The 15,619-nt window shown below is 42.3% G+C and overlaps 1 protein-coding gene across 1 annotated transcript; it reads left to right on the top strand.

Moving 5' to 3' along the window:
- Positions 1–11,294: 11,294 nt before the first annotated feature.
- Positions 11,295–13,757, top strand: LOC147718553 (uncharacterized). Its single transcript, XM_086967211.1, has one exon. The coding sequence runs from the start codon at positions 11,295–11,297 to the stop codon at positions 13,755–13,757; it is 2,463 nt and encodes an 820-aa protein (XP_086823337.1).
- Positions 13,758–15,619: the final 1,862 nt, after the last annotated feature.

Below are 15,619 nucleotides of genomic sequence, written 5' to 3'. Positions count from 1 at the left end.
GTGACGCGTAATGCTCGAGCCCTAGGGGCTGCCCTTTTGTGCAAAATGAAGAAAGGTGCCCATAATGACACAACTCTCCCACTTACAGGAACAGTAGGGAAATTCACAACAAACTTCCACTGCTTGGCATTGCTCATTTCAGGTTTCAACGTTTGTCTATTTACATATCAACGTCAACTGCCTTTTTTATGCCCACAATTGGTTGTCGAACACAGCAATTGAATGGACAGCACAGCATGCAGGTAACTGTAAATGCTACAAATGATTTACTTCAGAGTGACTTACTTCAGAGTGACACCCAGCACATGTGATAGTGGGGTCAAAGCCAGAAGTCTTGGCTGGTTTTAGGTGTATGTCAATTGTAGTCTTGGATATCTGGATGCAATAACCGAAAGCTCCGAAAGGCTCCAAAATATTGGTTGGGTGGCACACTATGATAACCACAGAAATGTTTACGTGTATAAGACATGCCATTGATTATATGGGCCACTTTTAGAGGCCCCCACTTATTTCATCCCACTTAAAGTTCAGGGTAAGCCATGTTTGAATGGCCAGTGTCTACCAGGAACACAGAGTCCAGGGCATGGGACAAGGAAAGAGCCTGAAGAGGATATATACTGTAGTGGACCGGACATAAAAGTAACCAAGGCATGCCAGAGGATCAAAATCCACACTTGACTAATGAGTCTCAGCATGTGAGAGGGCTGAGCCAATGGCATGCCAAAGCGATAATGGACCCGCACGCCAACGTACACAGGCAGAACCGTCTAGCAACATGGAGGTCAAGGAATGTCCATAGAAAAGAGCACTAGGCATTCCAAATGAGGCATTGGCCAAAAGAAACATGGGATGGGCGGACGCTGTGCCGGGCAGACTTAAAGTTGTAGACATTCCAGAGGTGCAAAAGCCTCACACAGGCAATGAAAAAGACTCACATGCACATTAAAGCCATGAGATGGGGGAGGGAAGAGGCCCAGACATGAGAAGACCAAGGCCCAGCCAGGCAAGTAAGTTTGTGGAAGCTCTGGTATACGAGGGGTGGTATACGAGGGGTAGTACAAGCCTGAGGGGGCTTGAGGGGCAAAGTCTGAGTAGTTGAAAGAGAAGCCTTCCTACTAGGCAAATAAGAGCTACAAGAAAGCCAATGCACAAAGATGGAGTACAGGAAACAGGCATGAAACAGCTAATAAATTCAATTCCACCACAAGAAAGGCTGGCCATCATATATAGGAAAGGGACGGTGCATGAGAGAATTACAGAAAGGAACGTGTTGTGAGATGCTGGCATGACACATGAACACAGAAATGTGAGGGCCAAGATTAAAACGGCATTGGATCACAGAGGAGCACACCTAAGAGGGATAGGAGCATAAACAAGCATTTGCAAAGCAATAGGTCTTGCATTTACGCAAGTTTAAGCATTCCTAAAAAGACAAAACATTACCGCTAAAAACACCCAATGTAGTGAGCTGCCAGATAAGCGGTTGCGCATGGCCACCGGCCGGCTTTAAAGTGCTTGTGCCTAAAGCATGCACTGCTTGTTTTCGGACACAATGATGTCTAATCAAAAGACCACAGTAATAAATAATTTAAGACAAATGTAGTCCCTAATGAAGAGCATCTCAAAATGTCTCCAACATTCCTAAAAGAGACAGAAGCAAGCAACATTACAGCTAAAAACGCTCTAAGTAATAAGCTGCGAGGATAGTGCGAGTACACAGCAAGGCGGCTCTAATGCTAATACATGAAAAGAAAAGGAAATAAATTCATGGCTTACAGTTGGAAAAAATCACATCTAATTAAATGACCACACTAATTACTTAAAACCTAATACATAATTAACTGACTAATAAAGTGCATCTCAAAGTTTCCTAACAACTTACAGTATGCAGATACTGAAAACTACCATACAATAGATATATACAAAAGTGGTCGGTTAGAAGCCACAACCTGGGACCTTGGATGACATAGTTAGTGCATTTGCCTGCTTTCTCTCCAAGCCCCATATAGAATTGAAGAAATCTGGTTGAAAAAAATGGCTCAGAATCAGTTCATAGGCACAAAGCCACACCGTCCTGGCTTACAGTTTCTTGTCGAGAGAGTAGTCCGGTGACAACTTAACATACATGTCCACATAAAGGAAAATCCGTTATTGCAGAAATATTCCTTTGAAACAATGGAAAAGGGTGAAACCCGCATGGTGGTGGGGTGATGTGTGCCTATGAACTCCCCTCACCTCCTGTTACTGGATCACACAGGTCTCCCTAGAAGAGCTTCTGAAGCAGACAGGTTAAGCCATAAACCTGCGCTCCACTGGGGACCAAGGCCTGTCTAGAGCCTGTGACCTCCAAGGCCGAGTACTAAGGCTTCAAATTGGGGCAAACACCAGCCCGCGGGGTGTGCTTGAGCACAGGGAACACGAGTCTAGACTGCAAGCGGGAGAGCAGGTTTATTTGTCTTAAGGCAATACAATGGGCAAATGGGCATATGCGCAATATAAGGCTCTTCCACTCAGGCCAATAGTTGCTCAAGTGGGAGGAAAAGAGGCGCCGATCTTTTCACAAACTTATAGAAAAACTATCCGAAGATCGTGTAAAACTCTGCAAACTCCGCAAATGGAGCAGAGTTCACTGCCCAGGAATGTAATTCCAAGTCTATCACCTTTTTTGCACAACAAGGGGATGAGAGGCGTTTTTTGCACTATGGCCCATGACAACCCTGCAACACCCTTGAAAGGAGCAACACCCTCAGAGTGTTAGCATTCATGGTTAACCCATCCAGTTGTCATGCTATTGCAGAGGGCGGGAACTGGCCGGGAAGGCTATGCCACACCCAAAGGGGGCATGTGCGGAACGCTTCCGGTGGCGGGAATCCCAGAAGCCCGTGAAAAAACGGGGCGCATCCCCCCACCCCAAAGCAAACCATTATCTGCCCAAACAAGCGGCTGGGGGCTTCAAAGGGGCATAGGCTCCCCCTTTTTGGCCTCTGGATCCTCCCAACAATTTGTCGCAGGAGACAAGAGTACATATTTATCAAATCCCTCTCAGATGCACGTAGATAAAATAGTTGAAAACGTTGGTGTTTCGCAAAACTGTAGAAAAAATTGCAGATTTCCAAGATTAACAATTTGTTTGTGGTTATAATTGTTGGCAGTCGTTTGGTCAAGGAGTAGAGTGTTTTTTTCAGACAGTGAAGGTTTCATGAATATGCATTTAGCTTTGCTTTATTGGTTCATTAGGGGAGACATTGATATTTGTGTAGTCATTGATCTTTGAGGCCTATGTTTTGTGTGTTTGTTTCTAATATTGCTTTATGTAAACGCTTAAACACACTTGGACATCACAGCTTTATTTATTCGCTAGCTATCAAATATTTCTATTCTAGTTGACGCATCACACAACCTTTCATATGATGAAGTACAGTAAAAGAAAGTTTTCTTCCAAATACATTCGTTGTTTTCGTTGCTTAAAACAGCAAACGAGAATTTTCCCAAAAGTCAAACTGAATGCAAACGTCCAGCTAGCTTAACTAAAAAACAACCGCTAAGCAGACCCAATATTTCATACTTATCCGTCTGTATTAATCTTTGTCCCCATGGGGACCCTATGACAATATCATCCTTTTTTCTCAGTTCCGATCCAATCACACACACAAATGCGCATCGGAGCATGACCGCACGAGCTCCTGCGAAATAATATGATAAGATGCATTGCCTTATCTGATGATGTATCTCGCTACACAAGGTTCAATTAAATTTGCTTCAATCGAGACAGAGAGGGGTGACGGGGGCATCACTATAAACGTGTTCCAGTTTATTCCCAAAATCAATGGTTTTATTTAATTTGATGGGTCGCATTTTCTTTGAGCTGTTTACTCGGTAGGGAGTGTCAGGTGATAGGTGAGCTGCGATGACCAAGCGAACCCGAGAGAATATTTAATGTCGTCTTGGCTTTAGAGAAATATATATATTAAAAACAAGTATCTATCTTTCTGACTTCAGGATAATAGGACATAATTCCAACTAAAGTGTACGTGCCGTTCTAGGTGGAGAACTTTACCGCGCGCTCTTATAGCTTCGACTACTATTTCAAGCCACTCTTTCTGACATGATTGCTATCATAAAACAATGGTGCAGTGAAGCAGCCGCAATGTCGGGTGTCATTAAAATAATTTAGAAGTGTGTTCCACAGGCCGGCGCGGCCGCAACGGGCCTCAGCTCGGCCTCCCTGCAGTACAAACAGCAGTGCCGGCCGCCTCAGCCCAAAAGGTGCCGCCTAAAGAAAGGGGCCGCCTAAAGAAAGGGGCCGCCTAAAGAAAGGGGCCGCCTAAAGAAAGGGGCCGCCTGGTGTGCCCCCAGCTACGCGGCTGCAACTGTCAGCATGCAAACTTACTTTCGCTTCTCACTCCTGAACCTATTCGAAGTGAATGCAGCCTGCGTCATGGCAGGTTTTGAGGAAAAAGCCGCAGGGGCTGGCCAATGTAATTGCCTGGGCTGTCATTGGTAGCCCTTTCGCGCGCTATACTCGATTGACAGCCAGGCGACCTATACACTGCACCTACGTGAGCAGCAGGTGTGCTTGAAGTGCACGCATACTTGCTGCAAGTCCATTGCCCAATCAGGCACAGCCATTCTGCGCGCGCTCAACAGGATTGGAGGTACAGCAACCATCCACACCACCGTCATCAGGGAACAGATAACACTCATTAAATCGAGGCCTCACAAATCTCACGGTAATTAATTATTGGTTATTACTGGTTATTATTATTATTTACTGTATTATTTACAGTATTATTACTGGTTATTATTATTAATAAAAAATTATTCTCGAATGCCTGGTAAAAAAACGTTAATTCTTCATTGTAAAGTTGCCAGCTTAACACACGATCAGTGGAAATATGCCAAGTCGCATGAAACAAAGGGCCAGCTCGTGCCTCTCAGTTTGTTTACACGGGCTCAGGTGTATTATTTATGGTATTTGCGAAGGTACATGACGGTGCGTCACCAAGAACCTGTATATGTATTCCAATTCATATTGACTAGCTTCTTGACAGGGAACTGCCAACTAGGATATGCGCACAACAACAAGCCTGTTACCATTACAATGGATCAGTGAGTCAATTGCACTTGCTGGTTCATAAAAAGAGTAACTGTCACTAAGCTCTAGGTAAGAGGAGCATTGACAAAGGCGATAGTGTTGGCATAATATGGAAAGACCATTTGTGCGTGGCTGTTGCTCTAATTGGCACATTAAAGCCTGATACTTTGACTCTGCAAATTATTGTGGTGTTGGTTAGCAGTTGAGTTTTTATTGACTCTTAAGTTTTTATCTTTTGCACATAGAGCTCGGTGATGTTTGTGCTAAAATGTGAAACCTGTCTCCTAAAGGATGGGAAAAAGGGTTTACATCAATTAGTGCATGAGCAAATGCCATTACGTTACAACTGCTGCAGCTCTGTCCTCCGGGCTGATGGTCAATCAATCAATCAATCAATCAATCAATGCATTTGTAAAGCGCACTACTCACCCGGAGGGTCTCAAGGCGCTAGGGGAGGGGGGGGTCTGCTACTGCTCGAACAGCCAGGTCTTGAGCTGCTTCCTGAAGGTGAGGTGGTCCTGGGTCAGGCGGAGGTGGGTCCGGAGGGAGTTCCAAGTCTTGGCGGCGAGGTAGGAGAAGGACCTTCCCCCTGTGGTGGCTCTTCGGATGCGGGGGACGGCGGGGAGGGCGAGGCCGGTCGATCGAAGCTGGCGTTTGGGAGCGTAGAAGTTGAGGCGGTTGTTGAGGTATCCTGAGCCTTGGTTGTGTAGGGATTTGTGTGCGTGGGTGAGGAGACGGAAGGTGATTCTCTTGTTGACCGGGAGCCAGTGCAGGTCTCTCAGGTGTCCGGAGATGTGGTTGTGACGTGGGATGTCCAGGATAAGTCGTGCTGAGGCGTTCTGGATCCGCTGGAGTCTCTTCTGGATTTTGGCGGTGGTTCCGGCGTAGAGGGAGTTGCCGTAGTCCAGACGGCTGGTGACGAGGGCCTGGGTGACCGTCTTCTTGGTCTCGGTGGGGATCCACCGGAAGATCTTCCGTAGCATGCGCAGGATGTTGAAGCACGACGAGGAGACGGCGTTGACTTGTCTGGTCATGGAGAGGGAGGAGTCCAGGATGAAGCCCAGGTTGCGGGTGTGATCTGTCAGTTTGGGTGCGGTGCCCAGGGCGGGGGGCCACTAGGAGTCGTCCCAGGCAGAGGGCGTGGAGCCCAGGATGAGGACTTCCGTCTTGTCTGAGTTCAATTTCAGGCGGCTGTTCTTCATCCATTCGGCTACCTCTTTCATCCCATCGTGTAGGTTGGCTCTGGCAGTGGTTGGGTCGTTGGTGAGGGAGAGGATCAGCTGGGTGTCGTCGGCGTAGGAGATGATGTTGAGGTTGTGCTGGCGTGCGATGGCAGCGAGGGGGCTCATGTAGACGTTGAAGAGGGTAGGGCTGAGCGAGGAGACTTGAGGAACGCCGCAGATGACTTCGGTGGCTTCTGATCTGAACGGGGGGAGGCGGACTCTCTGTATCCTTCCGTCGAGGAAGGAGATGATCCACTCCAGTGCCTTCTCCTGGATTCCGACGTTGCTGAGTCACTGCACTAGGGTACGGTGGCAGACAGTGTTGAGTTCTGTTAAGCACATGTCAGAGTTCTGTTAAGCACATGTACCAACATGTATAATGAACAGGCCCAGTATTGCAGAACTTCAAATACTTTCTCAGATCTATTGATTCTTTCTTGCAGTCTTTTCTTTGGTCCATTGCTTTTACCAGTAGTATTAATGAGACCAGCTATGAGTGGGTAAAAAGTGGCTAGTACTGGAATGCTAATCAAAGAGAAGTGAGCAAGCTACCTAGTTCCTTAAAGACGTCCCTCACACATAGTGTGGGAAATTTTTATTTTTATTTCTTTTAAGACCCCCGACCTGGTTGGTTTCATGCATTATCATTGGGGGTTCCACTCGAGACCACCACATCACTCAGGAACACCACCACATCACTCAGGGGCACCACCACATCATTCAGGGACACCACCGCATCACTCAGGGGCACCACCACATCACTCAGGGACACCACCACATCACTCAGGGACACCACCACATCACTCAGGGCCCCCCCACCACATCACTCAGGGACACCACCACATCACTCAGGGGCACCACCACATCACTCAGGGGCACCACCACATCACTCAGGGACACCACCACATCACTCAGGGGCACCACCACATCACTCAGGGGCACCACCACATCACTCAGGGACACCACCACATCACTCAGGGACACCACCACATCACTCGGGAACACCACCACATCACGCAGCCCAACCACATCATCACTCAGCACCACAACAGCAGTGTCCTTGCTTGCTACCAACAACCATTGTCGTAGGCAATAGGACTCGCATTAGGAACGTGTAAGCTATTGGCTTTGTGAATAACAATGCTATTAATTTATATATTCTCAAAGCCAACACATATTAAAAAAAATGTCATTTACAATACCAATAGCTCACTCTTTCCTAATGCGAGACCTATTGCAAATGCTTGTTTTAATAAGTGTGCCCTTAGCCATGATTGAAGTCAGTGGTGGATGTGGGGCAAGGAATTGGTGACCTCACAGGTGAGGAGAAGGGGTCCACATGGGTTGGCTTGGTGGACCATGAGAGTATAGATAGAGGGATCCAACTGGGTTCAGGAAGACGTAGAACAGGAATAGTCCCCTGCTGTTTGGGCCAGTTTCCGTGTTGTATCGCCCTAAGCAGGGTTTCCCATCCAGGTATCGTTTGGTCTACCCTGGCATTAGGCTGGAAGGGGGTTGTGTTGGAAATGGCCCTTTTTGCAGGGTTATCCCCAAACTTTAGCTTCTTCCTCCTTTATTTTTCCTGACCTATGGTTGTTGACAATAGGACTCTGCAAACTTTACCACTGCTGATCAGTGCTAAAGTGCATATGCTCTCTGTAGAAATTGTTATTGTGAGTGGTAATCCATGATTGGCATATTTGTTTTACCATAGGTCCCTAGTAAAGTGCACTGAGTGTGCCAGGGCTGGTGAATCAAATGCTACTAGTAGCCCTAAAATGGTTTCTCAGGCCTGCCACCGCAGTGCCTGTGTGAAGTTGTAACTGCCATGCTGACATGGCCAGTGTGCAGTGTATGTAAAAGGTAGAGCATGTACTAGTGTGGGTGACATGCTCTGATAGTGAAATACTGACAATTTCGTTTATCACTACTGAAAGGCTATCTTGCCCATAGGCTATAATGGGAAATGCTGTGTATAATTTTTACCTGCATATCTTCCCATAGGAGCAAGATAGAAAATTAAAGTATTCCTAACACATAATTATGTGACAACGTTTTCAATAAAGCATTGATGTTTTGAAGCGCTTGATCTGCTGTGATTTATGGATATTGACAGAAACATGTCTCTTAAATGTAGCTATAAATGAACCTGCTTTGTGCGTATGGGTCTGCTGCAAGTTAAGAGCTAATTAAATATTGTAGGGTACGTGCCCATTTTTAGCAAATTTTTGCAATGTTTTACCTGCGCCTGTGCATGTTCAGAAAGGACACGCTGGTTAAAATGTTCAAGAAGATTAAATATTATAACTAGGCTGTGGGGTTTTAGGTTTAAACCTATAATAACTGATAAAACCCCACTGAAAGAAAAATAGCCCTCACCGGTGAAAACATATAAACACTGAAAAAACACCTGCACATGACCTGTCAAAATTGATACCCGAGCTGAAGTGAAGAGATCCTTGCCACTTGTTAGAAGGTATGCTGAAAGCATCTTTACGATCTTCAGAGTTAAAGAGGGATGCTATTGACTTCTTAGTCCATTCTGGTGCACTGTTTTCTTATGGCCAGGAACTAAAACGCAAATATTTATCATTTTGTGCTTTAAGTGGCATCAAGGAAAGAGTTATCCCAACTGTGTCCCTTAGCTGACGGTTCTCAGCCCAAGGGGCTATGAATGCTGAGAGGTCCTTTTCACAAAAGTTTACATGGGAAGGAAAGCGCAAATGCACATGTCCAAAGACTCACTGAAGAAGTATTGTGTGGTGTACTACAATTAGATTAATTTGCAAAAATCTCTTTGGACCTCATATACACTATACGTACACTGTCTATATACCATGTTCTTTCAGTGCAGAAAGCAAGCAATGATAAAAGCAAAACGTTCCATAAACACTGGAAAAACACTTTTTCTGTTGTTTTTAGTGGCGTGAAAATGTGTAACCACTGATAACAAATGTTTTTAAAAATATTGAAAACACTGAAAAAACCCCACCAGAATTTACCAAAAATAGAAACTGAAAACAGGACAGCCTAATTATAACACTTAAGGGTGGATTATTATAGCACCGTATTACACTTATATGTTGCATATTACTTACTGAGCTAGGATTTGGGTGTTGAATATGCCCTTTCACAATTCCCTATAGGTAGACAACATATTGTAATAAGTCTATATAATTAGAATAACATTATTTAAATAATTAAATTGATAAATATAAGTATGTACTTAGGTACACATATACATACAGAGTGTGACATACATAAAATGGAGAGGCGTGGCAATTGTTCAAGGATTAAGATTATTTTTACATCGTAGGAGTAATGGCAGAAGCAGGAGCAAAAAAAAGAATTTCTAAAAATCGAGGTCCATACCACAAACATTTAATATTGGTAAGTGATTTAGGATGTTTGAATGGGTGTATGTGTGCCTTTGAATGGTAAAACTCAGTCCAGCATTGGTGAAACATGTAGAGGACATACAGTAATCCCACATACCGATTTGTGTATTGTTGCATTCCTGAAGCTGTGTGAGCCGCAAACTAGAGAGGGAAGAGTTAGGCTTCACCTATACACTTCTAAGGGTTCTCTTTGATTTAGTGACAGGTCACCATAAAGGGACCTGGACACATCTTAGAAAGTAGATAAGAGTGATAAGAGAATCATAAAAAACAGGGCTCACTAGCCCAACATTTTGAAGCACATATCATAGTGCCTGACATCCAGTTATGAGTGCTAGTCACTCCTTTTGGCCTGTGAGAGCCTCAGAGCCTGCAGTGTGTGGTTGATTGGGCTGTGTGCGCCAGACTCACATTGACCTGACTGCAGCAGTTAAGATCCCCTACAGATGGGGGGCACTCAGGAACTCCAGAGGCTTCACCCTACCTGGATGGGAGCTAATCATTCAATGCCGTCCATATAATATGGTAGAATGATCCAATCTCCCCATATCCTCTGTTACAGGTGGCTTCCGCCCTACGTCCCATTTTCAACAGGTGTAGTATTTGGACTAGACAGAACCGGGCCCTGATTACTACCTCCCTTGGAGAGGCTAGGGCCTCAGGCCAGTCTTCCTCTTGTAGGTCCGGAATATCAACAAGAGGGTTAAAAGAGTAAACATTTTAAAAAATTGTAAAAATAGAGCTTAATGGGATTCAAAAGTTGACCTCGCCTCTTGTTAGACTTATGAATTTTGATCGCCAGCACAGTTTGGAAGATATACTTTTATAAACGTGTTTCTTTATTTTATAGGAATCAATGGAAACAACAAAAATGTTAACACCAATTTTAGGTATTCTAGATAAAAATATCATACTTTCCAATGCAATTGGTGATAAACCAGGTGTACAGGATGAATGTAGTCAATCAAAAAAAACAGGTAAAAACTTTGTAACTACCATTGTCATATCACAACCATGTAAAATAGTTTATTTAACTGTTAATTGTGCGTGTTGTAGTGTAATAACTCTCATTGAGTATACATTGAGCTGCCATGCTCTCTCTATGCTCTTTTACAAATTATGCTACTACAGAAAGCTTGTACTACAGAAAGCTTGTACACATAGGCATCTACAAAAACCTTTCTCCTCAAGGTAAGATGTTCAAGAAAGGGGCTTTGACAAATGATTTGCACCATAACAGCTCCCTCTTTGTAATCAATGCGTTTTTACCAAACAGACATACAATTCCCTTCACGTTAAGTGTGAGGGGTTAAATGATTACAAATCTAAAGGAAAGATCAAGGTAGAACTATATTATCACATCCCACCCTGTTACCTCATCAGACAACTTTATTCTGTGTTAACTGACATTCCCATGGATGGTGTGTGTGTTAATAAGTGAATGGATTTTCTGTACTGCACAATACTTCATTTAGGGCAGCTTCATAAACTAATTTCTAATAGGCTTCAAGGCATGTTTTGTTTAGTTTATGCACAGATCCTAAAGAGTTACAAACTGAAGTAGTCTCATTCTTTATTATGGAATATAATTTAGGTACTCCGACATATGACTTTGATGAAGAGGCTTATGAGGAATTACACACATCTGGACATCAGAATGAATATGCAGATGAAAGAGAAAATAGTTTTGATCCAGAAGACAATGAAATCGGTTTTGAAGCACAAGACTTTACAGAGAATGTAGTAAACAATATATCTATTGTAAATGAGGGTGAAAGTAATATTTCTGAAAAGCATGAAATCCAAGAAGACAATTTTTTATTTAAAGGTTCACAACACACTGTGCAAGCTGTCCTACTGCTTATCATTTGCTTTGCGGTTAGATTTAGAATTTCTGATGAGGCATTAGGGGCACTACTGGACTTAATCTGCTGCATTTTACAAGTGCCTAATAAAATGATTAACTCGTTATTCAAACTTAAGATGTTTATTAAAAAATACATCACTATTCCTAAGATACGAAACTACTGTTCCTCTTGCTATGAAAGCATCAGCGATAATGCAAAGATATGCATGAACACCCATTGTCTGAAGGATCTTGGAGAACCTGGTGCTGTTGCTTTTTTTGTCCAACACTCCATAATTGAACAGCTAAATACTATGTTTAAGAGGAGAGATTTTACGGAGGAAGTGAGAACACACAGATATGAGCACTACAAACAGAATGGAAACTCTGTAATAGGTGATGTTTATGATGGAATTGGATACAAAAACCTGTTTGATAAGGGGATATTAAGTATGAAAAACAATATCTCTTTTGTTCTGAACACAGATGGAGTCAACATTTTTAAAAGTAGTAAACTAAGCATGTGGCCTGTGTATTTAATGATTAATGAGCTCTCCGTAACAAAACGCAAAGCAAAAGAAAACATGCTTGTCTATGGAATTTGGATTGGGCAAAGAAAGCCATATATGTGGACATACCTACATCCTTTAACTGAGGAATTGAGTCGTTTGGAAAAGGGAGTTATGTTTACAGATCATACAGGCTCTGTTTTTGTATGTCGTGCTGCACTACTTTCATGTACTTGTGATCTGCCAGCTCGTTGTTTGGTTACCAACAGTAAGCAGTTCAATGGGAAATTTAGCTGTTGGTCCTGTTTACAGCCAGGTATGACTTCAAGATCGGGAATGGGGCATTGTCATATTTTTCCTTACAATGACGATGATCCTAAAGGAACACAAAGAGCAACTGAAAATCTGAAGAATGATATCAATGAAACATTAGCTAAAATACAACAGGGTGAACATGAATATTTAGTTCATGGTGTAAAAGGCCCTTTCCGGTTTCTATTCCTTTCCCTTTTCCCATGTATTAATGGATTTCGTTTAGATTATATGCATGGGGTCTGCGCTGGTGTAATGAAACTGATGCTCACATTATGGTTCGGGAAGCAATATGAGAAGTCATGCTTTTCAGCACACTCTTATAGAGACCTTGTTAGCAAGAGATTACAGGCTATCAAGCCTCCACTTAACATATCAAGACCTCCTCGTAGCCTTGAAGATGTCCATTTATGGAAATCCTCTGAATACAGAAACTTCTTGCTCTTCTGGGGAATTCCAGTACTAGCTGATGTATTACCCAATCAGTTATTTGTACATTTTTGCCTTTTCTCAAAAGGAATATATTTACTAGATAAAGAAAGTCTAACATTTTCAGAAATCGACCGAGCAGAGACTTGCTTGCTCACCTTTGTCAAAATTTTTGCAGACCTGTATGATCGGAGGTTCATGACTATGAATATTCATCAGTTAGTGCATCTTTCAGACTGTGTACGGCACAATGGGCCACTTTTTTCAAATAACTGTTTTCATTTTGAAGACCTAAATGGCTACATAGTGTCTCACATCTCTGGAACACAAAATGTAGAAATGCAAATTTTAAATACTGTGACATTAATTCAGATGATACCATTACTTAAAGCAACCTGCAATATTGATGGCGAGATAGAAAATGCAATCAATAGACTTATGGATCCATCGATACGTGTGGAGAGAATGGAGATAATAGATGGGTGCTTTCAAATGGGGAAAGTGACTATAAAAGATTTAACAAATGATGAGTTCCTGGCAGCTCAAAAAAGAGTATCTGTATACTTTGAAAGGAAAGTAGCATCATATGATAAAATTAGTTTAAGGAAGGGTTATTGCTATGTGTATGCAGCAAACTACAACAAACTAGTCAGACGGGACCAAAGTACAATAAAATATTTAGATAATTCAGAAATACAGTTTGGAAAAGTGTTGAAATTTATCCAGGTCACAGACATACATAGAAAAACTCACAACTTGGCACTATTAAATCCAATGCCTTGTGTAAACACATATTCCAGTGACTGCAATGTCCATCAAGTTAACCCAAGTTGGAACAAGATAATAGCAGTATATATTTCGGAAATAGTAGGAAGTTGCTGCTTTGTTTGTACCACAAAATTGTCATTTGTATGCGAATTCCCAAATCACTATGAGAGAGATTAGTGGATGCTGTTGTATTAGCCAAAATCTACATGCCCAGATCTTTAAAAGGTACCATACTTTTTGGCAGGTTTGAAAAACTGATCTGGTGGTTAGCAAACTTCACCCTGTAATTACTAGGAAATGATACACAATCCTCTGTGATCGGAAATGATACACATCACTTTAAACTGCAACCCTCTCCCCCACTGTAAACCGGTAATTGCCAGGGCACCCGTAAGGATATGTTTACTTTTATGTGTTTACTTTTTATGTGTTTACTTTTACCAAATGTTTTTAGAAGTACATTTTAAGTACATTTTAAATGTTGTGTAAAAGCTAGGTTTTAACACCATAGGAATTCACACTGTTGTGTGCTATTATCAAATTTACTTAGGAAAATTAAATTAAATTCAACCATATAGTTTTCCAAGAGTTTTCAATGATAAATGAATGGGCTTCTGTCATTGATTGTGGAGATTGTTCATTGTCTTACCGATACCCCTTATACTTTTACTTGTTATCTTTGGACTGTTGAAAATAAACCAAAAAGTTGACCGAGTATTGTAATACTTTGACCATTAATTCATACAAATATATTATTGAGGAATGTAAGATCCTCCCACCTATGCATGTGTACTTGGGAAATATCTACCAGTGTACCTGTTTATTTGTTAATATTGTGATTATTAGCCTAGCCATACCTTTTTCGGTTTAGCAATTGACCCAAAATGCTTTGGACATAACTTTTTATAGAATCTGCAGCTATCTGGGTAATTGCAGTAGTATTCAAATTGTATGTATTCAGTAAAAGTTCTGCATTGTAAATGAAAACTATACGGTTAGCATAGAAGTATTTGCTTGGTATTCAGCAGTAGCTTGAATAGTAGTCTGAGTAAAATGCAGTAGTATTCAAATTGTATGTATTCAGTAAAAGTTCTGCATTGTAAATGAAGACTATACGGTTAGCATAGAAGTATTTGCTTAGTATTCAGCAGTAGCTTGAATAGTAGTCTGGGTAAAGTGCAGTAGTATTCAAATTGAATGTATTCAGTAAAAGTTCTGCATTGTAAATGAAGACTATACGGTTAGCACATAAGTATTTGCTTAGTATTCAGTTAGTGTTCAAGAAGTATCACTCACATATCAGTAGTCTTCATGTCCTAGCCTTCACAAAAAGAATACTACAGAATACTAAAATTGGCATAAAATAGTCTTCGAATGCTATAAAAACACAGGTTAACCACTAAATGTAGTATTCCACTTCGGTAAGGGACGGGTCCTTATGAGACCCCCGTGAGCAGGCCTAGGGGTTCAGGGTGTTTCTACCCTGCCCCTGTTCACGTTTTGCACACATATTTCACTGACTTCCGCCTCCTCGCTTCTACCGAGGCACAAAAAGGCTGCCAACAGTATCCGGTTTCGAATGTTTATAACCGTTTGACAGCCAATAAAAATTGAGCGCGTGAGTGGGACGGAGCGCTTATGCTACAAGGCCAATCCTCGCACAATCCACGGATCCACCGCGCCCATAGATATATAACTGAATTTAACCGTAATTTTCTCTGAAACTACTGAACACATTGACACCAGATAAGCGAAAGGCACAAGTCGGAACTGAGGACTACCTCTCTGCCAAATTTGGTGTAATTACGTTCAGCCGTTCGGGCTGTAGCCGTGACTAAAAGTCCTTTGGGAAATTGCATTGGGAAAACACGTTTTGGGACCCCCTTTTTTCTCGGCCCCCACTTCACCAATCACCCCTAAACTTTCAGGGAAGAAGCGGAACTGAGCTGGCCAAAAGTTTGGACAATTTCAAGAAGATTCATCAATCAACGCCAAAGTTATTCCAAATAGAATGTTGCAGTTTTCCTATGGATAATAGG

This window comes from Lissotriton vulgaris, chromosome 4_1 (assembly GCF_964263255.1).
Source record: "Lissotriton vulgaris chromosome 4_1, aLisVul1.2, whole genome shotgun sequence".
Classification (NCBI taxonomy): domain Eukaryota; kingdom Metazoa; phylum Chordata; class Amphibia; order Caudata; family Salamandridae; genus Lissotriton; species Lissotriton vulgaris.
Note: the sequence above shows the minus strand (reverse complement) of the source record. Positions and strands in the feature narration are given on the sequence as shown.